The 24,556-nt window shown below is 42.2% G+C and overlaps 1 protein-coding gene across 1 annotated transcript in view; it reads right to left on the bottom strand.

Moving 5' to 3' along the window:
• MERTK (MER proto-oncogene, tyrosine kinase) overlaps positions 1-24,556 on the bottom strand; it is a 110,275-nt gene that overhangs the window by 49,958 nt on the left and 35,761 nt on the right. The window contains exons 4-7 of the mRNA XM_065890739.1: positions 23,684-23,857; positions 12,924-13,010; positions 9,518-9,633; positions 3,698-3,881 (exon numbers count right to left, since the gene is read on the bottom strand). Of these exons, the coding sequence (XP_065746811.1) occupies positions 3,698-3,881; positions 9,518-9,633; positions 12,924-13,010; positions 23,684-23,857 (561 nt within the window). The remainder of the gene's footprint in view (positions 1-3,697; positions 3,882-9,517; positions 9,634-12,923; positions 13,011-23,683; positions 23,858-24,556) is intronic.

Genomic DNA, 24,556 nt, shown 5'->3' with positions numbered 1-24,556 from the left:
ATAAGAAAAAGTCTCAAAACCAAAGCATTTGCATTCCTAGATTGAATGCCTATGATGATGAATGAAACAAATCCCACATCACAGCTCATTACAGCACCATGATTAAAGAGAAAAGATATTAAAGAAAAATTAAAACTAACAAACAGTTCACCTAGAAAACTCAAGTTATCAAAATTCTCTACAATGACACATGAAGCTAAAAAACAATGCAGATATACTTTTAAAATTTTGAGGGAAAATCATTTCCAACCTTAAATTCTCTATTAGGAAAAATTACCAATCCAGTATGACAAACAGACATGCAAGGTCCCATAGTTTTTATTTATATATATATATATTCTCTCTAGAGCTGATTGAGAATGTGCTCCATGAGAATGAGAGACAGTAAACCAAGAAAGACAAACGCCCAGGAGACGGCAAAGGAGTCACTAGGATGACTCTGGAGGGAGACAGGAAAAGAACCACATGAAAACATTAAAGATAAGAGTGGCTGGGCCTCACTCAGGGCCGGGAATAGTGCCTGTTCCCATCAATCGGCCTGGAAAATCTAATGATTCAAGGAGCACTGGGTAGAGTACACATAATGGTTTTGTCTCAATAGTGGGTAATAGTTGACCCTAGATGAAGCGCTGCTCTGGTCCAGCCTAACAAATACTAAAAGCAATGTCAAAAGGATCAGTCTTTTCCCATTAGCTTAACTGTGACCCCAAACAAAGCTCACTATTTATAAGAATACAAAAATGCCTAGTACTCAACAAAGTAAAATTCACAATGTCAGGAATCCAACCAAAGATTACCAGACATGTAGAAAAATTGGAAAGTACTCTCCACAAGGAATATAAATGAATCAATCAAAACCACTCCAGAAATAAGACTGATGTTAGAATTAGCAGACAAGGACATTAAAACAGTTATTATAACTGTATTCCATATGGTCCAAAAGTTAAGTAGAGACAGGAAAGATACAAAAAAAAACACAAAAATTACAATGTGAGAGTTGAAATATACACTAGATAGAATTAATGGCAGATTAGATACTGCACAAGAAAAGATTAGTGAATTTGAAGACATAGTAATAGAACCTACCCAAAATAAAACACAAGGAGAAAAGCAGGGAAAAAAGTAATACCATCAGTGAATTATGGATAACTTCAAGTGATATGATACATGGGTAACTGGAGTCCTCAAAGGAGCGGAGAGGCGGGAACAGAAAAAAATATTTGAAGAAGCAATGGCCAACATTTTCCAAATGTGATGCAAACTATAGACACGCAGACCTCAGAAGTTCAATGAACCCCAAGCCCAAGGGATATAAAGAAAATTACACCAAGGCACACCATAATTAAATTGCTCCAAATCAAATACAAAAGGAAAACCAGAGACATAAGACACATTATACACAGAGGAATAAATTAAGAATTACCACAGATTTGTTATCAGAAACAACGCAAGCAAGAAGGCAGTGGAGTAACCTAGAACTCTATACCTAATAAAAATATCTTACAAAATGAAGTCCAAAGAAACCCCTCAAAGGTAGAATAAAGATTTCTTTCAGACATACAGAAGCTGAATTTCTCACCAAGATTCCCACAACAAGAAGTAATGAAGAATCCTCTAGGAAGAAGGAAAATAATACCACATGGAAATATGTACAGATTTACACACACAAAAAATGAATAACATTAGAAATGGTAACTACCATTTGGGTAAATAGCAACTGGGTAAATATACGTTTTTTATAATTATATAAATCACTCTAAAAGATTATGACTCTTTGAACAAAAATAATAACAATCTAGTGTGGGTTTATAACATATGTAAAAGTAAAATGAGTGACAACAATAGCATAAATATCTGGAGATATCAAAAGAAAAATGAAAGTATACTATGTTAAGGTTCCTACACTATACCTGAGGTGGTATAACATCACTTGAAGGCATATAGTAATAAGTTAAACCTGTATACTATAAACCCTAAAGCAACCATTGAAAGAACAGAAAAAAAGAGTTATGGCTAAGAAATCAAAAAGGAGATAAAATAGAATAAAAACATTCAATGAACCCAAAAGAAGGGGAACAAATTACAGACAGAACAAATAGAAGACAGATGTAAACCTACCCATATGAATGATATCATTACATTCTAATGGATTAATAAATACCCCAATTTAAAGGCAAGGATTGTGAAGTAAAGTACTGCCTGCATGAAATACCCATTGAATATAAAGATACAAGTAAGTTAAAAATAAGTATGAATAAAAGATACGCCATGGAATCAAAAGAAAGAGTAAAATGGCTATTATTAATATCGATAAAATAGATTTCACAGAATATATTACCAAAGATAAAGAAAATAATTTCGTAATGATAAAGTGGCCAATGTATTAGGAGAGCATAGTAATATTACACAGTTATGCACAAAATAACAGAACTTCAAGATATGTGAACTGCTAGAACTACAAATAGAAATAGATAAATTCACAGTTATGACTACAGATTTCAATGCACCTGGCTAAATAACTGATAGAAAAAGGAGGCATAAAATCAATAAGAATACAATTGAAAAAACACTGTCAACTAACTTGACCACGGTGACATTTATAGAACACTCCATCTAATAAGAGCAGAATACACATTCTCAAGTACACATGGAACATTTATCAAGATAGACCGTGTTCTGGGCTGTAAAATTGAGTCTTGATACATTTCAAAGGATTCAAGTGATATGAATTATGTTATTTGGCCCCAACAGAATGAAATTAGAAATCACTAATACAAGTATTTGGAAACTATGTTAGACACCTAAATAACAAATGGGTTAAGGAAGAAATCAAAACAGAAACCAGAAAGTTTTTTAAACTGAATGAAAAGGAAACACCATATAAAAATTCTTCTCAGAGGTTTTTCTTCCTCATTTAAGATATTTTACAATCTTGGCACTAGTTTCATTTGTGCAAGGATTAAGCCCTAACAATTTATGACCTAGACCTGTCCCACCGTCTGTATTAAAATTGGAGCACTGATTATGTAAGGCTGGAGTTAAGGGCAGGAAAGAGGTTCTGAGTAATCCAGAGCTCTAAATTGGAAAATAATGGAAACTGGACAATTCAAATCTAACATAACTACAATATTCACTCCAATATTCATAGAAAAAAACACAAACTCTTGGAAATCAAAAGCAGCACACAGAAATGAAAGTTTACAGATGTAAATAAAATTTGCTATGAGAAAATAATGTAGAGACAACAGTACCTACTTCATATGATTGCTATGAGGAGCTAATGAAATAATGCACGTAAAGTACCTAAGATGGTCCCTGGCATGTAGTAGGTGCTTATTGAACATTAGCCACTTTCACATTTATTAGTTTTCTTAAGTTTGATGCTATGAGTAATAACTTTCATATATTTGTATTTTAATTAAAATAATATATGCTATAAAGAGTATGCTACTATTAATATCTTCCTATGTAAAAGAAAATATTCCCTATACATAGTAAATATAAAGTTTGTCACTAAACCCTTTTCAAGTATAGAAGGAAACATCGTTCCTATTTTCATTGGTCACCTCCATAAAATTATCCTCCAGAGACGAAGGCCACACAAAGAAAAAGTTAAACTCTGCATCAGGCCACTGGGAAGGATCTGTTTCATCACATGCCATCAGGCACAATATCCATTCTGAACCCCAGGAATTACCTCTTTCGGTCGTGCTGGCCAGAATCCAAGGGCTCACTGCGGACCAGCCGACTTCATTCATGCAGGACACACCGATGCTGTAATTCGCCAGAGCCTGCAGCTGCTCGATTTGATACAGATGTGGTGAAGCAGAGGTGTTAAAAATCATGACTGAGCCATGACTCAGTGGCTCAACTTCCTCGACCTAAATGAAGAGTAAAATTGTGGACCAGGCGTTAGTAAGGGGGTAGGAATGTCAGACTTGGGGCATTCATGCATTCGGTGTACATGGCCCTTCCTCTCCACTGAGGGGAAGTACCTGCTTCCTTTCGGGCCACACCTTAAATTTCCCACCAGGATCCCTGTGTATTACTCAGGCTACTCACTTGGTGCAACAATTGAGGACCTGATGAAAAACGCCTAAAAGAAGTGTTCTCACTCCAGCAGGTAACAGAGCAAATAATCGTCACCATAACATTATAGTTATTCTACATTATAACTTATAATAAAAGTAGCTCTTCCTCAGAATCACTTCGCTTCTTGATCATTTTTTTCAGCTGTTTCACAGAATATGCAGTAAAGACAAGGGACTTCGTATGTGGGGCAAAACCTGAAATATTTACTGTCTGACCCTTTAGAGAAAATATTTCCCAAATCCTACTTTAGAAGATGAGATACTTAAAATTTTTTTTAAAAATCTGTATTTCTTTTCATTATGTCTCCTGAGGAATTCTGCTCTTGCTTTGAGGCTAATTTTAGCATGTCCTTTATTCTTACCCCCCAATTCCCACTCCCATATAGATTCAACTCCAAAAGCAAACACAGATAGTATAGATTGTATGGCATTTTTTGGTGGGGAGATATAGGAAAGGGTCATTTGCACCTCACCCAACAAGCTTTTCTCCAAATCTTTTAAAAACCCATCAGCTCTTTCCCCTGAGTCCTTGTACCTCATCTTTCTCTCCATAAACTCCACCAGTCTCTCCACATCCCTCTCCATGTCTTCTGTATGCACAGGCAAGAGAGAGGGATTCCCAGCAAAATTCAGTCTCAGGCTAAACTTCCAGCTTTTCCTTTAAGGAAACCTCTTATCTGGGAATGGGGATCATGCAGAGTTTTCTCTCACTGTATGTTTTTCACAACTTCTAAAATATGTTGTACATATAAAATCAGAAAGACAAAAATCGTATTGGACAAAAAAAAAAAGCCACCAAAAACAATTTGGGGAAAAAAATCTTAAACCCACAAAATATATTTCTGATAATAATGGGCTTGCAATTATGGAGTGTGGAAACAATGCTGTTATTTCAGGATATGTGTGTTTGCATTTAGGTCAAGGGGCCACAGATCAACATTTTGGAATTCCAAATCCCCTAGTGGATACCATGAGGGCGGTGCTGGGACCGAGTCTCACCTCTGACTCAGACCCACAGACTCTGCGGGGTGACAAGAGGGTACCAGTTGGCCTGAGGAGCCACCAGAGGAGAAACCAGGAGCTGTGTGCTTATCTTGGTGGTGGCTGTTGGCAGAAATCACTCTTTGTTTCTTCACTTTAGAGTCTGCACCTACTTCCTGCTGACCAAGCGCTGGAACTAAGGTGGAGGAAACCTTGGCTCCCCACCCCTGCCCTATTTCCGGAACAACGCGCTGGACCATTTCCAGGCACAGGGACACTCTTGGAGGGCATGTTCCTAGAAGAAGATGGGTTTCTCTAACAGTGCTCAGTGGGTTCTGGGGGAAAGGAGGGCATGAAACGGCAAGACATACGTGGGAGAGTTAAAAATAGAAACGGAGTCCATAGCCCAAAAATGGGTGAAGAAAGGAACTAATGCCAAGACCAGGGGAAGTGAGAGGGTGTGTCCTGCTAGTGGGTGGATGTGAATCTTGTCCAAAACATTCATTTGTTACCAAGTCAGAGTTTAAAATTGTAACAAACTGGGACTCGGCTACAAAATGATACTTGGTCTCTTCAGAAATGGGAATACATTGTTAATCAACAGAATGTGAAAGTATATAACTTGTGGAGCCAGTTTTGATCGACCTCACTAGGACTGCCAGAGAAAATAAAGGACACCCGTTTATATTTAAAGTTCAGATAGACCACCAATAATTATGGGTATAGGTATGACACAAAATCAACAGCGTAATTAACTTGTAAAGTAACTGGATTCTTATTTGCTAAATCCGGTAACCCTAGGAGAGATGGAAAGGAGAATGGGTGAAGGAAGCCTGAGCTAGCTGGTGGGGCAAAGACAGGATGACCATGTCCTGCACAATAGGATCCAAGGTGGGCAAGAGGGGCTGCAATTTAGCAGTGTCAGGATGATTTTTCACACCCTGGCCACCCAAAGCCAAGGCAAAGAGAGTGCAAGTGAAGCTTGTGTGATCATCCTCCACCTGTAGGGGTGACCTGGTGTTTTCAGACCACTCCACCACCCTACTCTACCTCCCCTCTACCTCACGTCTACCCTGAGACGCACTCTTCTCCAAGTGGGGGCAGTACTCTTCCTCAGTCTCCCTGAAAGTAACACACCCTCCTATGGGAAGGAGTCTCACGTCCTCTTGGACTCTTCAAACAGTTCAGTAACTGGAAACAATTTTTAAAAAGGCTGGTCCACACAGGGAATATAGCCAATATTTTATAATAACTATAAATGGAGCATAATCTCTAAACATTTTGAATCACTATGTTGTGTACCTAAAACTATACCTTATTTTTTCTTAAAAAAAGGGCTGGTCCATGCTTTACTTGTGTCCATATGTAGGTTCAGTTATGTCCATATACAGGGAAACAGGCCCTGGTTGTTCCCAAAACAACAGAGTCCTGAAATATATGAAGCAAAAAAACTGATAGAACTGAAGGGAGAAATACACAATTCAAAAATAATAGTTGAGACCTCAATTTCCTATTGTCAATAATAGGTAAGACCATGAGGCAGAAGTTTAACAAGGAAACAGAATAAGTGAACAGGACTATAAACCACCTAGACCTAAGAGACATATAAACGTTCCACCCAGCCACAGCTGAATACACCGTCTCCTCAACGGCACATGGAACATTCTCCAGGATAGAACATATGCAAGGCCATACAACAAGCCTTAATAAATTTAAAAGGATGAGGACTTCCAGGCTGGTCCAGTGGTTAAGACTCCACACATCCACTGCAGGGGGCATGGGTTCAATCCCTGGCCAGGGAAGTTCTGCATGCCGCACAGCGTGGCCAAAAGAAAAAAAAAACAGATGGAAGTCATGCTAAGTATATCCTCTAAACACCACCAACGAAGGAAGAAAACTTAAGAAATTCACAACTAAGTGAAAATTAAATGACACGCTCCTAAATAACCAATAGAACAAAGAAGAAATCATAAGAAAAGTGATCAAAAACTTGATTTTGAATGGAAAAACCCCCAAATACCAAATCTTATGGTATACAGCCAATGCAGTGCTTACAGGGAAATGTATAGTATAATTGCCTATATTAAAAAAGAAGAAATTTCAAATCAATTACCTAAACTTTCACTATAAGGAACAAAAAGGGGAAAAAAATTAAGCTAAAGTAAACAGAAGAAAGGAAATAAAGGTTAGGGCAGAAATGAATGAAAGAGAATTTTTAAAAATTAATGAAACCAAAAGTTGGTTCTTCAAAAAAATCAATACAACTGACCAACCTTTAGTCAGACTGACCAAGAAAAATAAGAGACAACTCAAATTATTAAAATCAGGAATGAAAGAGGGGACATTACTTCTAACTTCAAGAAAAATAAGAGACAACTCAAATTATTAAAATCAGGAATGAAAGAGGGGACATTACTTCTAACTTCAAAGAAAAAAAAAGCTTCTAATGGAAGATTATGAACAACTGTATACCCACAAATTACATAACCTAAGAAACGCACGAATCCCTAGAAACACACAAATTACCAAAACTGACTGACGAAGAAGTAGAAAATCTGAATAGATCTACAACAAGTGAAAAGATTGAGCTGGTATTACTCAAAAAACTTTCCACAAACAAAGGCCTAGGAACAGATGGCTTTGCTGGTGATTTCTACTAAATATTGAAGACAATTTCACATAAACCTTTCTCAAATTCTTCCAAGGAACAGAAGAAGTGGGAACGCTTCCTAACTCTTTCTATAAGGCCAGTATCACCCTGATACCAAAACCAGAAAAAGCTAACACAAGAAAACTACAGGCCAATATCTCTTATGAATACAGTCCCAATAAGATAATGGCGATGACTGACAGAGTCAGATGACTCTGACTATACTAAAAACGACTGAATTGTACACTTTAAATGGGTGAATATTATGGTATGTAAAATGTATTTCAAAAAAGCTGTTCAAAAAAAAAGGACATCCCTGGTGAGACTTTGTAGACACAAGGAGAATTCCTAACACTTACCAGTACTTGGGAGGTTTGCAAATAACGTTGGACAAGATTAAGCAAGGTTGTGGGTAGCAGGGTGAGGGTGGAGGCTATTTTGGGGATGATATGTTTTTACTCTTCTGAGAAGAAACAGCTGTTACACAAGGGTGGGAGGCAATAAGAGCAGGGAAATGAGTTCCACTTGGTATTAAAAACATCTAGTTGTCAACACATAAAATTCTATGAAAGTCACTTCTCTCAGCTGAGTTGGCATGACTGGCCCATGTTAGGTTAATATGTTTTTACCTAATAAGACCAGACATTTATAAAACTAAGAATAATCCCTGACCTTACTGTATGATCAAGTACAGGCAGAATGCATTCATGTTTTCAGCGGATAATCCACGTGTGTTCAACTACCTGTTCCCACCTGCAACGTCTTCCTGAGACACGGAGGAGCAGGTGGTCCTGAGCATTGCTTTGGGCATCAGAGTTTCCTGGGCTTGAATTCCGGTTTTGCCACTCACAGGCTCTGTGTGCACTGTGGCCCTGCAGTGCTGGTGTGGGTTCCAAGTAAGATAATATCTGCAAAGTCCCTGGGCCATTGTGGGCACTCGGTAAAAGGTAGTTACTGCTACCCTCCCCTTTTTTTTTTTTTTTTTTGCGGTACTCGGGCCTCTCACCATCGTGGCCTCTCCCGCTGCGGAGCACAGGCTCCGGACACGCAGGCTCAGCGGCCATGGCTCACGGGCCCAGCCGCTCCGCGGCATGTGGGATCTTCCCAGAACGGGGCACGACCCCGTGTCCCCTGCATCAGCAGGCGGACTCTCAACCACTGCGCCACAAGGGAAGCCCTACCCTTCCCTTTTTTATGAAATGAACACTCAGAGCAGAGCCTATCTCATGGCAAGGTGTCATTTTAGGATGGCTAACCTGTATTTCTTACAGCTCTATTTTATACCAATTTTAGGCAGTGGTTAAAAATGGGTGATGACTCTGTAAGCCCTGTAATCCCCAGGTTTCCCTGGAAGCCACAGGCTGAGATGCAACATTCAATAGTGAAGAGGATCCATCTTGTGCTTGCCCTTCTGTCCGTCACGGCCACCAACCCAGGAGAAGCCAGGCTGCAGAGGACCTGGCTCCTTGGACTCCTGGTTACAAGCCAGATGGGTTTTTGTATCTTAAAAATGAATTCTCCCTGGTCTCGTGACATTCTATCTTGGAAACATGTTTCTCTTCCAGTTGGCCCTGGACCATGCACAGGAAAGAGGCAGCATCACAGGGGCGCGGGGAGGGGCAGGGGCAGAACATCGTAAAATGGTGCATGCCCAGTGGACGCTGATCGGGGGGAAGGTCAAGGGATTCTGAACGGGGGTGTTGAAATGATCTCAGCACCCATCCTCAGGAGGAAGAAAAATCAGGCAGACCCACTGAGCACCAAACAGCTACTTCTTTTCGTTACGGAAGTTCACCTGAATGCTGCAGTCACTGAACGGGGAGTATCCATCAAAACCGGGGACCCAGGAGATCAGGATGCTGTGTGCGGTCCTGTTGCGGACCCTGACTTCAGTTGGCGGGGAGGGAATTGCTATGTAAAAAACAAAGACACACCACAGACACAATTATAAACTACAGGAGGCCACAGCTACCAAACAAATGCATTAATACCAAGCCTACTTCTGTTTCTTGAGACTGGGAAAATTAAACACTAGTTTTAAAGAGGAGCCATCGTACGCCTAAGGGTAATGGTATTAGCCTACGGAGAAGTCTTGCAGTGATAGGATGGCTCGGCCAGGGCCAGAGAAGTGGGGTGTAGACCTGCTTTCCTGACCCCTGATGAAGTGAGAACTTTTAGCTGGACAAGGATGGGGAGACATCCATTTCCTGCTGCTGTATGCTGGGGCGTCACTGGGCGCTGGTGCTCTCAATGGGGGTGAAGAGCCATGGCGCTGCCCTTGTGGAGCTAAAGGCTGCGTTGGGGAGACCCACATTAATTGAGGATGAGTGCCTTGTGCTGAGAAAAGAGGGGTACCATGGGAACAAGCATGTGTGTGCATGCGTGCGTGCATATGCGCGTGTGTGATGGAGGAAGGAAGCTTTCCAGGCTGAGGAATAGGGAAGAGTCAGCTCAAGCAAAAGACCCAAGTGCATCTGCTCGCGGGGAGGGGAGGGCATACCGTAATGAACGTGCAATGACCGCAGCCACGGGTGGGACATGGATAGATATTTAAATTAGAATCCAACAAGGATCCGAAGTTTGAGGGTTTTAGTTTCTTGTGCTATATTTAACTTTTTAAAAAAGAAATATATCTTAAAATCTGTGGATCAATATTATTTTTATTTATTTATTTTGGCCGTGCCGCACGGGATCTTCGTTCCCGGACCAAGGATGGAACCCTCACCCTCAGCAGTGAAAGCGCGAAGTTCTAACCGCTGGACCACCAGAAAATTCCCATACGTTTAACTCTTAATTAATGGTAATAACCGCACTTATAATCCAAAATGATGACTAATGTTTCTGAGTGCTTACTCTGTGCCAGGAACCTATGGACTTCATTAAACACGACTAGTCTGATAGGAAGAACCCTATCAGAGCAGCAGTCTTACGATCCCCATTGACGGATGAGGAAACTGAGGACCAGAGAAGTTAAAAACTTGCCAAAGCGCACAGAGCTCATAAGCAGCAGAATGGGGACTTAAACTCGGGTCTGCCTGACTCCAGCACTAGTGTCCCTCAACAGGACGCTGGAAGCTGGTTGCAGGGGCAGCAAGCAGACCAGCGAGTACCAGCAGGGGCTGGGGAGTGTGGTCACCACCTAGCCAGCTGCATGGCCCATGGCACAGCTCAATGCCCTCTCTAAACTCAGTTCCCGCTTCTACTAAGGGTGGGGAGTGACCACACTGCTCCATGGGCTGGGGTGAGGATGAAATGTGGTAACGCACGCACGAGGTCTGGGGGGGCGGCGCTGGTGGTAAAGGCAAGGACAGGATGCGCAGGGGATGAGAGGGAAGGAAGGCTGGGACCGTGTTAAGCGCTCACTGGGTATGGTATTCAGGAGTTTCAGTTTTACCAGGAGACACACAGACGGATGAATGGGAAAGAGTCAGTGTTTTGTTTGACTCACTTCCCTAAATAGGGTATCTGCCTTTCCAGATTCAAGTTTGGCCACGTATATACCTCAGTTGATAACAGACGAGCAGGGAGTTTTGGTTGCTTTGATATACGTGCTTAAATCAACGAAAGCCCCAAACATAAGGTTTGGAAATAGGCTTTATTAAAATAAAGTCCTAGTTGAGATTCTGTCTGAAGCATAAAATTCAGGAAGTGCTTCTCATTTTATGGATTTTTAAACTTTAAGATGTTGATATTTTATGAAAATGTCTTTATAAATTTATGCCCACGCGCGGATTCCTGAAATTCTCACCATTTCTTTTGAAAATTGTAATAATGGAATTCGTAATGAAGGAAGGAAGTTATTCAGTTCCTCTCCTAGTAACTTTCAGTTTGCTCATTTTTTTTCTTCCAATGAACTTTTTGAAAATGCCCTCTCATAGCCTCTTCTAGTTGATTTGCTGAAACTAAACCATCAGCATCTTTAAAAAGTATGCCTCTTGTAATTTTGAGTCTCCTGCTGTGCACGACCCACCCTTTAACTCATTATTAAACACATTCTGCTTTTTCCCCTCTATTATTTCCCCAAGGATAAGACCAAAAGGAATATGAACTCAATATTGCCTCTCAATATTTAACTTAAGGACAAATAACACGGAGAACAGGCTGGTGGTCACCAAGGGGGAGGGATAGAATGGGAGGCTGGGGTTAGCAGATGTAACCTTTTATATATAGAACGGATAAACAACAAGGTCCTACAGGGAACTATATTCAATATCCTATGATAAACCACAATGGAAACGAATATTAAAAACAGAATATATATATATATAATGTATAACTGAACCACTGCTGTACAGCAGTAATTAACACAACACTGTGAATCAATTATACTTCAATAAAAATAAAGTAATTAATTAAAAATAAATTAAGAACAAATACTAAAACATACCATTTTTCTGAATTTCTATGAGAAAGGTTAAGGGAGATGAGTTGAAAGGGATAAAAGGACAGTAGGTTTTCCTTTCCTTTCAAGTTTCAGGTTTAAATACCTTTGATCCCAGAAAAGGAGGAGGAATCTGATGATTGGTTTGGATTGTCCAATCCAATGGCAGATAATTGGAGTGGAATGTCTCCACCAGCCTGGGGGAGGTTTCAAACATGCGCCTTTCATTCTGTTATATCCCAGCTCAGAGGAAGCAAGGCGGGTGGAGGAGGTTAGGAGAGAGAGGGACAGAAGCCCTGTGCCCCCAGAAGAAGAGTGACTCTGACCTTCTCCTTCCTCAGGACAGCTGCTGGTGGAGACTTGCTTCAGCCCCAGATGCCCAAGGAAGGACAGAGCCCATCCTCAGATCAGTGCCCCAAGCTGCGCCCACCCTGGGGGCTCTTCAAGGAGTTATGGGGACTAGTTCAGGGTAGAAAAGGAAAAAGTGAAAATAGGAGCCAAGATGATCCAGGGTCAGCATTTCAGACAATTTTCTTCTCCATCTGAGCAGAACTAAACTAGCTAATGTTGATCAAAGACAAGTGTCAGGCCCTGTTATGAGTACTTTTACTTGCATTATCTCATTGAACCCTCAAGAGGAGGTAGGTTCTGTAATTATCCCCATTTTACACAGGGGAACACTGAAGGCAGAAAGGTTAAGTGACTTGTCCAAGGTCACAAAGGGAAGCCAGGACTCAATCCCAGGTAGCTGGCTTGCAGAGATCACACTGCACCCCCTAACCCCCGGAACATGCAGGGGGCACTCCACCCTGCTGCTTACCTTTGATGTTGATCTGCACGCCCTTGGACACGGTCAGCCCTTTGTCATTGTGGGCCTCACAGCTGAAGATCGCGGTCTCAGTCAGACCTGGAGGGGAAGGAGAGCCGTGAGACCAGCTGCAGAGAGACAGGCTTCTGTTTATCAGAATCCTATGGGGGTTTCAGCATCCTTTTACTTCTTGGTTCACCGCTTCAAGCATAAAGGCAAAGTTAATTAAAAATACGTGTTGGTGTTTGAAAAACAAACCTAGGATTAAACCCTATGTACCAGGAGCAAGGCAACCATGGGCTTAAAAGGCAGCTGTGAGAGAGTGGCATGGACATATACACACTACCAAATGTAAAACTGATAGCTAGTGGGAAGCAGCCGCATAGCACAGGGAGATCAACTCGGTGCTCCGTGACCACCTAGAGGGGTGGGATAGGGAGGGTGGGAGAGAGATGCAAGAGGGAAGAGATACGGGGATATATGTATATGTATAACCGATTCACTTTGTTATAAAGCAGAAACTAACACACCATTGTAAAGCAATTATACTCCAATAAAGATGTTAAAAAAATTTTTTTAAAGGCAGCTGTAATTCATTAAAAGCCTTTATTTTTTTCCCCGATGATGAAACATTAGGTAACAAAGAAGTATCATTTAGTTTTAAAATTTCTGCAAGGAGGTATGGGAATCACTGGCCCCCAAATCAAGACAAGTAGTTTCTGAGGCTCACCCAGACGATCTCCTACTTAGCACGCCGTACACCCCACGACACAGCATGGACACGTCAGGGTACCAGAAACAGCAGGATAAAAGTTACAGTTTTAAAAATTTCAGGTGATCCGTTGTAATGAATCCTTTTTTAATAGTAAAAATCAATGTATTCATAAGGAATTATATAAACACAAGGCATCATTATTAATTACTTGAAGAAAAGACACTGGTGCCAAATGAAGAAAATTCTATCATTTCAGAGGTCTGAAGACATCTTGGAAATGAAAAAAATTAGTTGACATTAATTTTAAGGAGAAAGGAAGAGAGGCAATCCAGATCTTGGTTTCTTATAATACTATTCTCCAATGAAAGGAACCAGAGCTCCTCGGAGAAATGGATGATTGTCAGGTTGGAGCAAAACACACATGAGCCTGGAGCAAAATATAACACAAACAGCATACACCACACACACACACACACACACACACACACACACACACACACACACACACACACGGATGGGGGTACGGCAAAGAGACACAGGATCCAGCTGAAAGAACTCCCAATGGCCAAAGCTGGGACAATTTGAGCAAGAAAATAAAGTAGCATTAAATTGTAACCCAAAGTATAAAACAAATATCCATGAGTCTATATTGATATGAACAAATGATTAAATAAAAGGGGGAGAAGAGACAAATGCCCCATGCAGAGGAATTCCGAATGGTTTTTATACAGACGCTCTGCCCCCAAAGAGGGGCATCACTCCTGACTCCTTAAGGCTGCACAAAGTGACTTCCTTCCAAAGAGGACAGTATGGAAAGGGGAATGAAAGGGAAACTTCTGAGTGAGAAACTGACAAACGTCCAGCTCAGCCAGATGGTCAAGGTCAAGACCAACAATGGAAGTCGTGTTGACAGAATGTGCCCTTGATATGATGTGATGAGAATGGCACTTCTCCTCTGCGGTCTTCCTCCTCCACGGTCTTCCTCCTCCAAAACATATAACCCAAATCTAATCATAAGAAAAATGACCAAAAACATCAGACAGTTCCAAACTGTGGGACATTCTACAAAAAACCTGACCAGTACTCCTCAAAACTGTCCAGGTCATTAAAAACAAGGGAAGTTTGAGAAATTGTCACAACCAAGAGGCGCCTTAGGGAGACATAACAACTAAATCCTGGAACAGTAAAAGGACATTAGGTAAAAACTAAGGAAATCTGAATAAACTATGGACTTTAGTTAGTAATGATGTATCAGGAATTTCCAGAGATAACAGAATAATCAGCTATGTGCTAGTTTCAGGCTTACATTTACTGAAGGGACATTTCAGTGAGATAAAGAGGTTTGCTTTGGGACTTCCCTAGTGGGCCAGTGGTTAAGACTCTGAGCTTCTAAAGCAGAGGGCGCGGGTTCGATCCCTCGTTGGGGAACTAAGATCCCACATGTTGTTTGGTGCGGTCAAAACATTTTTTAAAAATTTCAAAAAAGAGGCATGCTTGGAAGGGCTGCTCAGAAGGACACCCTGAGGTCCACTACCTCCCAAAGTCTCAAAAACACCTGTGAAAATCTCTCTGGAGAAGCTGAATCTACAAACCTGTTAGGGAACGTTTCATTCCTGATTCGTTATGCTAAGTTCTAAAAATAATGCAATGGGTATAAGGAAGTGAAATAATTTTTTATGGTACACTATACTGTGTCACATTAAATATAGTTGTTCAAAAATGATGTTATCAGTATTGGTTTATGAATTGTAACAAATGTACCACACTAATTAATGTAAGATGTTCATAACAGGGGAGTGTGGGCGTGATGTTTATGGGAATACTCTGTACGAGATGGCACACAATTTTTCTATAAATCTAAAACTATTCTAAAATTTTAAAAGATTATTTTCAAAAAGCACAGCCATATATTTACCATCTAGTTGAATCTGGAAACTTTCTCTCTGACACACAAGGTGCCTGGCCCAGAGTTTATATCATAAACTGGAGAAAGACAGATAAAATTCCTGAAAATACGCCATCATTCACTTCTTGCCTGAAAGGCTTATATTTTTTTTTGTTTGTTTCTATCTACTTGTGTAGGATATTTTCCATCGGATGATTTTAAAATCCAAAGCTCGTCACTAATGAAGTCATTAAATATTTGAAACAAGCTGCCGAGGGAAACCCAGCCGGGAACCAGCCAGGAAAGACCGTCTACATTGGATGCCCGCACAGTGAATGCTGCACTGAGGCTGGGCCACATGGCCTGGGAGAAGTTCTAGGAAGAAATGCAAATCTGATCCCTTTCAAGTCAGTGCCTCTCCTGAGGGATTAGCTGTGCACAAAAGAATCAGTGTTGGTGGGTGTTTGTTCTTTTCTATCCAGGTGGAAGTCTGTCCCAGCATCTGAGCTCTTTTGACTAGACTCTCTGTCCTACAATTCTGTGGTGACCTTTGACTTCTCCTAAATAATTTTACATCAGAATATGATAGCTACTTCAGGTATTTTAATTTTCCAACATGAGAATTCCCCTCAGACTGGAGGAAAATCCTAAATCAGATTGCTTAATTAGATTCTCTAAACCCAAGTACTAAGAAACTAAAATTCCCGGTAGGAGCCAGCTCTTTCACATTGGGTCACCTCCTCTCGAATGAGAGATGAAACTAAAAGAGTGTGTGATGGTTTAGAAAATATTTATTTCACTGAAGAGGAATATTTATTTCAAACCCACTAGCCACATCTATAAAAGAACATCTGTAAATACACAGCCTCAAGGAGTCTTTGGATCTTCTGCTTGTATTCCTCCCAAAGAATTTTGAAAAATATATGTAGCCTCTTACACATTTTGAGGTTTGCATCTTAAACTGTTCATCATTGAAACAGCTGCAAAAAATGTAATTTCAGGTACCCTGGATATGCTGATAATTTAAAGTAAAACTCCTTTAGAGTCCCATGCAATATACATATTACTGGGATGGGAGCCCCAGCATCACCTGCTGAAATAGTTCTTCCCAGAAATCAGAAGTTTTCAATCATGACTTTTCTACTTCCCCTGCAGAATTTTACCCTAATGGCATACATGTGTGTGTTTGAAAGTCACTGGTTAATCACCCTGTGATACTTCTCGGTGATAAAATTACACTTACGTATTGAAATTGGAAAACAAACTTTCTTCCAGATTGATGATCTTTACAAGTATTATTTAGGGCACAACTGATCAAAACAATATACATGTAATTTTTAAACATACAAAACAAAATTTTATGGGAAGCACAACTCCTTTGCTGGACAAAATTTGGAATTTTCTATGTGGTAGTCTGGAATTTTGTTAACCTTGAGCCAATGCACTACAGCAGCTGTTCTCAGAGGGTGGTCTAGAGGCTCCTGGGCATCCCAGAGATACTTTGGGGGGCCTCAAGTTGAAAACTATTTTTGCGAGAATAGCAATATGTTATTTGCCCTTTTCACTCTCATGCTCTCGGGAATGTATGATGGAATTTTCCATAAGGTGTATGATGTGTGATGATGTCATAGCTCTATGAGCTAATGGAACGTGCTTGTGTATTATTGTGTTTTAATTTCTAATTCAGTAAATGGCAATAGATGTATCTCACATAAACAAAAACTTGTAGGTTTTCAATCACTTTTAAGACAGGAAAGAGGAGACCAAAGCATTGGAGAACTGATGCCCTGTTGCGACTCCAGGTAAGGCAGAGAGAGGTCTTTTTTCTTTCGTAAAGTGAGAAAGAGATGACAGGGAAGTAGAAGGTGAAAAAGAAAAACCGGCATAGAGTCGGGACTTTGGGCATTTTGTCAGGCACTGACTTTCAGAGAGAGGACACATACCGGATGAGGATCCACTGATCCCTCTAAGCCACCACCTGGGGCCCCTGCTACCAGTCACTTTCCCAGGCAGGCCTGTGACACTTGGCTTTTCACCTTACCTTCCAGGTCATCAGCTCCCAAATGAGATGCCCGTTTTGCCAGGCTACATGAACTCGCAAAACTTGGCTTATATTTAGAAAAATCAGCTTTGGCTCAGTCAGAAGACACTCAATCAAAACGTAAGTTGCTTTGGCTATGCAACTTATATTTTGTACATATTTGAGCAGACATCTGCAGGCTAAAACCAGTCATTTGGTTTCAATCGCTCTTGTCCAAACTCTTGGGAAACACTTGGGTACAAACTACAAGTGGCATTCCCAACCGGTTGTGAGGGCAAGAGAAGCCCTGCTAGGAAACAAGAGGAGGGATTTATTTCCTTGAGATCCACCATCTAGTTATAGATCCCAAAGATGAGGTAAGCCCACAGTTCTTCGGTCCTGCAAGGTTGATCAATACTGAGAGTGAAACCTCTCCTTGGGGAACATGATTTTAGGTTAAGCGGGAAGTCATTTTTCCTCTTCATGTTTCTCTTCAGAGGACACACAAAGTCAGGAAGACGACCTGCAGCTAATTCCCTGGTACAGGGCACCCACTCCGATTCAGAACTGCCCACAAGTAGCCAAACCATCTAGGAGAGCAGATCTGTCTGGGGGCTGAGGTGGTGAATGTCCACAGGCCAAGAGGACACCAGCAGAGAGAAGTGGAAACTGCTTCCAACCCAGGTTAACTTTCTCCAGAACTGGATGGGCCAAAACTTAAGGCCAAATATAGGCTTCTTGGCTTAATGTATTCAGTGACATTTTTTTTTTTTTTTGCTTAATGGCACAAGCTTCCTAACTGGAGACTCATTTATAAGCCTGGGTTGAACACAGCAACCCAGAGGTACTAAGAAAGACAGCTCCCCCCCCTCACTTTTCTGTTCTCCCTCGGGATGAACAATAACCAGACTGGAATAGACCTTGAAGTTTTAGAGCCCAAACACTTGTGGCTTCCCAGGGAGAAATTCATCCACACACCCCTCCGTCTCCACCCTACCACCCACTCTCCCGAGCGCCCCCAGCACCAGCGTCTCCACATCTCCTGTTACTGTGTCCTCTTCTTGTGGGCATCCCTCTTACTCCATTATGTCCCACCTAAGTCCATTATGATGGTTCATGCCCCTCTTCCTTGGTCCTCTGCTAGTTTAAAAAAAGACAGCCCCTGACGCAAGGTCTGAGAGACATTTTAGGGAACATCCAGCCACAGGATGTTCCCTGGAGGAAAGGGCGGTCGGAATCCCTGAGGAATCAGCTTCTAAGAGCACAGTTAGGGCAGTTCTTTGAGTTCCAGGTTAAGGAATCCTGTCCCTTTCATTTTCTTCCCTAGTGTTCATCTTTCTACCCAAAGAGGCAGGAAATAGAAGAATACACTGCATAAATGAAGGACTTACACTTATTAGCTTGGAATTCACCATCTGCCCGGAATTCACTCATTCAACATTTACAGGCACTCGGGATCTATCCGTGAATGAAACAAAGATCCTCACCCTTAGAGAGCTCACGCTCTCATGGAGAAAAGTGGGTGAGAAATAACAGACTTAATAAATAAGTAAGCTGCATGCTCTATCAGAAGGTGATTAGTACTATGGAAAAACAGGGATCAGGGGGTCAGGGTGGGTAGAGAGAAGTGGCTGTGATTTTAAATATGCAAGTCAGAGGGAGCTCCTTGAGAAATGGCCTCTGAGGAAAGACTCAGGGTGAGGGAACGGGCCAAGTTTATTCTGGAGGGTGACGGAAGCTTCAAACCAGAGGGAACATGTGGGTCAGGCCTTTGTTCTCCAAGTGAGGTGGGGAACCTGGGGCTTTGAGCAGAAGACTGATATGATCTAGTCTGTGTTTTATGAGGGTCGTTCCAGCTGCCATGCAAAGACTAGCCCTTCGGCCATAAGGTCCCTAAATTGCTCCAAGTTTTTTCCTGATTTGCAAAATGGGAATTAAAAAATGCCTAACTATATCACAGGTTGCAATGAGGCTCAAAGTAAATCTTTACCAAAAGCACTGGGAGAATTACGAACTGATTTATATAAATTCTAGTTATTATTGTTAACTGTTATTACAATGAACATTACAAGTTATAGCCAATTAACTAAAACCAAAACTAGCTTAGCTGTTTTCTAAATGTGGATTTAAATATAAAATGAGTATTTTTAAAAAAGTAAAAACCAGAAAGATGAGCCTAAGTCCCCCACTCTTGGTAGAAAGGTAGCTCAAAATTGACAATGAGTTAGTAACTGCTGCATATGAAAATTTGTAACAGGTAACATTTCAGTCATTCCTGTAGGCTGCTTCGGTACCAAGGTCTTTACATCCATTATTTCACTGAATCCTCATAAATGTTCTATGAAGCAGACACTGTTATTACCCCTATTTTATATGAAGAAGGTGAGTAAGTTGCCTAGGGACACAGTGGTGAACTGGCATTAGTCTGTATCATAGCTCGGGATCTTAACCACTAACCTGTAACGCATCCCACCACTGAACACCATGCAGCAAAAGCTTCCTGCAGTTCTGCTCTTTATTTTGGGACTTTATTTTGCCAATGACAAAGTACTTCCTTGGGGGAAAAAAACTTTGCTTTGAAATAGTTTTCAAGTCACAAGAAACTGCAGAAAGAGTAAAGAGTTCCTAGCACCCTTCACCCAGGTTCCCCTAAAAGGTAAGATCTTACATGATCATAGTACAACCATCAAAACTAGGAAGGTGACTTTGGTATGATAAATACTTTTTTTTTTTTTTTGGCCGCACCTCGTGGCCTGCGGGATCTTAGTTCCCCCACCAGGGATCGAACCCACTCCACCTGTAGTAGAAGTACAGAGTCTTAACCACTGGACCGCCAAGGAAGTCCCTGGTACAATACTATTAACTAAAATACAGACCTTATTCAGATTTCACCAGCTTTTGGTCGTTTTATTTTGTGTGTGTGTGTGGGGGGGGGGATTTCTATGAAATGTTATTACAGGTACATATTTGTGTACAGATGGAGAACTGTTCCATCACCAAAAAGAAGCTCCCCTGTGCCACCCTTTTTACGAACATCCTTCTCCCAACCTAACATCTGGCAGGAGCTGATGTGTACACCATCACTATAAGTTGTCATTTATGTATGGACACCAAGGGGGGAAAGTGGTGGTGGGATGAATTGGGAGATTGGGATTGTCACGTATACACTAATATGTATAAAATAGATAACTAATAAGAACCTGCTGGATAAAATAATAAAATTAAATTAAAAAAAAAAGATAATGTTGTCTAAATGGAACTACATAGCATGTAACCTTTTTTTTTTTGCCCCTGTACCAACGGGATCATTTATTTACAATTCAGTAAAAGTCTCAGCCCAAACCAGCAAAACCATCTATATGATTGTAGAGAGCCATATACGGGTAATTTGCCTTCTGACAAAAATCTGGAGAGCAGAAAGGTGCGACAAATTGAATTCGGCTCAGATTGTTCAGAAAGGAAATCACAGCTGGAAAACATTTCAAACAGAGATCCCTTCGAAGAGCCTTCCAAGGACAGCCGCCAAGTATATTTTACACGTAACCTTTGAGCTTGGCTTTGTTGACTCAGAATAAGGCCCTTTAGACAAAGTACTTCTTTGCTCATGGTTCTTGAAGACAGCGCTTACATCACAGAGGAAAAAAAAAAAACAAACAAAACCGATATCAAGAGGGGAAAGCGTATGACCTTCCTGTTCAAACATGTCTCAACAATCAGGGCTCTTTAAACCACTTCCCTACTCAGCATCCTCTTGGTAGAAGGGATGGGAAAAGTTTACTTCAGGGTTAATTCCAAGATAGCAGGGTGCCTACCGGCAAACATTCAGATTTTATTTTATTTTTTTTGCGGTATGCGGGCCTCTCACTGTTGTGGCCTCTCCCGTTGCGGAGCACAGGCTCCGGACGCGCAGGCTCAGCGGCCATGGCTCACGGGACCAGCCGCTCCACGGCATGTGGGATCCTCCCGGACCGGGGCACGAACCCGCCTCCCCTACATCAGCAGGCGGACTCTCAACCACTGCGCCACCAGGGAAGCCCTGTTCTATATCTTGATTGAAGTGGTGGTTACGTGAGTGTCTACATTTACCACGACTCACTGAGTGGTGCACTTAATTGCTATGCATTTAACTGTATGTCAATTTAACCTACATATTTCATTGTATGCCCCATAAATCCTCCTTTATGGGACTTAAGCAATCATCCTAGAGAGGGAGGAATGTATTTTTTTAAAATTAATTTTGAACAAATAAGTTACTTGACGATCAATTCCTTGGAGAAACTCAAAGAAAACTCAGATGAAGGCAGAGACATAACATTGCTTGTGGACTCAGGAGTAAGAAAAGTGATTCAGAAACGATACCTCAGGTTGGCATTCACTTGCTGGTCCACTCAGCATAAATATTCAGTGAGTATTACCATGAGTCAGGCACCACCTTGGGAGAGACAAAGTCCCTGTTCTTACTGAGTATACATTCTCTAAGAAGACAGACAAGCAACTAAACAAATAAACAGGGAAATTACAGACTGTGACCAGCGCAGTGAAGGAAGTCCACAAGAACACATGCCTGGGAGTCAATAAAGGAGTGGGGAGGAACTAAAAGAATGACCAGGAAAGACTTCTGTGCAAAAGTGATGTCTGAGATGTGTCATGGGATGAAGGGCAGATGGAACGACACGGCAAGCAGACAGAAAGAAAGTGCAAAGGTCCTGAGGCAGGGAGAAAGGTGACGTTTCTGAGAAAATGAAAGACAATCAGTGTGACTGGTGCATAATAAGCAGGGAGAGAGTGGGATGGGTTTGGGCTGGAGAGTTGAGCGGGAACCAGAGCACGCAGGTCCTATGAGCGGGGGCAGGACGGACTCTGAGTGCCAGTCAAAGATAATGGGAAGCCCCTGAAGGGTTCCAGCAGGCAGGGGACACGAACTGCCATGGAGGACGAGAGTAGGGACAAGGCTAGAAGCTAAGAGACCAGTTAGGAAGTTACTGCAGTGCTGTTGGCAAGAGCTGGCAGTGATGTGGACCAGGGCACTGCAGCAGTGACAGAGAAAAAACAGATTTGAGATGTACTGTTGGAGCAGAACTGACAACCTGCTGATGCATTCAGTGTGGAAAAGGAGAAGGAAGGAAGGATGGGAAAATGGTGGTATCATTTACTAAGATGGGGAACTCTGTGGCAGAGCAAGTCTTGGGGGGAAATCAAGAGTTTCATTTTAAGACGCTTCCATATCCAGTAAGTGGAAGTGCCAAGCAAGGAGCTTGAAGCTCAGGAGGGAGGTCTGAGCTGGAGATACGAAGTTCAAGGTTGTTATCACACAGACGGTCGCGAAGCCAGGGGCCCAAAGGAACTCTCAGAGGTGGGTCCAGGACTGAGCCCTAGGGCACCCTCCCACATTCAGAACTCCTGTCAAGGGAAGAGGATGAGTCGGGAGGCAGGAAGGAAGCCAGGAAGACAGGGCTTCCTGAAGGTCACTTCTGGCGTGCAGCATCCCTCAGAACGTTTGCTGAGTGTGTGAAAAAAAGGAAGGATCAGGGGTGGTAACCTTGCCAGATGTTGCTGGAAGATGCAGTGACAGGAGCCAAAGAGGAGCCCACTGGATTCAGTGGCACAGAAACATCAGTGGTGCGGACCCCGAGAGCACTGTCGGAGGAGCACAGCAAGGAAGCCAGGGCACGCCCATTCAGAAGGAAATCAGATGACCGCTGACCATCAGGGCGGCCAGGGCCTCACAGTGACTCAGTCCTCCCGCAGCCAACCCCGTGGCCAACGCACCTTCCTTGCCGCCGAACCTCGCTGAGGTCGTCCCATCAATGGTTCCTGAAATGCAAGCCCTGCCAGCCAGCAGGGCCACAGCTGCCACGGAAGACGTGAGCAGGGCTCCTGCTGCCCAGGCTCAAGGACTCTGGCCACTTCGCCAACTTAACCACAGACACCCGCGGTGGCCGTATCCCCAGGCCCCAGTGCTGCCCTGTGACCTCTGACCCCCGAGATTCCCACCCGCCTCCCCCTCCACCTGGCCCCTACCCTCAGCTGCCTCACCTGCGGTTTTATCCGCCTCGACTCCCTGCCGCTGAGCACACGGCGCTCATCAAACTTCTGCTCCCCTTCCACCATTCCAGGGCAAACAGTACGGAAATCCCACAACTCAGACTCACCAGGGACAGTCAGAACGGAGGGGGATTTTTCTGGAAGTTCATTGACACGGCTGCTGTTCTGAACCCAGAAAATGTTGACGGGCTCAGGTGGGCCCACGGCCTGACAGGTGAGGTTGAAGGCTGTGTTTCTGGTGACATTCATGCTCTCAGGCTGCCTCGTAAAGTGAGGAAGTCCTGCAGAGGAAGAGGTGAGTGAAAGAAGGTATTAGATCCACAGGCCGAGGCACAGCCCCCAGGGGAATGGAAACCACACGGGAGCTTGGCAGAAGGAGCTTTCTCTGTCCACCACCCAGGTCTGAAACGGCCAGTTTTTACCTCCCTGAAGTTGGGTACGAAAGAACAAAGAGGCTAATTCCTGCCAGCCTAGCTCTAGCCGGTCTTCTAGGACACTTTCCCAAAGGAGTAATGGTGATTCAGAACTGTTTTTTTTCAGAAGGGAGGCCTGGCAGTTCTGAAATTAGGTGTTGCTCAAACTCCTGGGAAAGGCTGGCAGGTTTTCAGGATTCCTTACCAATAAACACAAAGTGAAAACGAAGCCACGTAAGAGTCTACCCATTTTTTTTTCTTTTTTAAATTTAAGCATACTTGATTTACAACGTTGTATTAGTTTCAGGTGTACGGCAGGGTAATTCAGTTATACATATGTAAAAATATATTCTTTTTCAGATTCTTTTCCATTATAGGCTATTACAACATACTGAATATAGTTCAATATCAACTATATTGTGCTATACAGGAGGTCCTTGTTGTTTATCTATTTTATATATAGTAGTGTGTTTATGCTAATCCCTAACTCCTAGTTTATCCCTTCCCTTCTTTCCCCTTCGGTAACCACAAGTTTGTTTTCTATGTCTGTGAGTCTGGTTCTGTTTT

Source organism: Phocoena phocoena, chromosome 14 (genome assembly GCF_963924675.1).
Source record: "Phocoena phocoena chromosome 14, mPhoPho1.1, whole genome shotgun sequence".
NCBI lineage: Eukaryota > Metazoa > Chordata > Mammalia > Artiodactyla > Phocoenidae > Phocoena > Phocoena phocoena.
The sequence above is the reverse complement of the archived record's forward strand: the minus strand, read 5'-3'. Positions and strand labels throughout refer to the sequence as shown.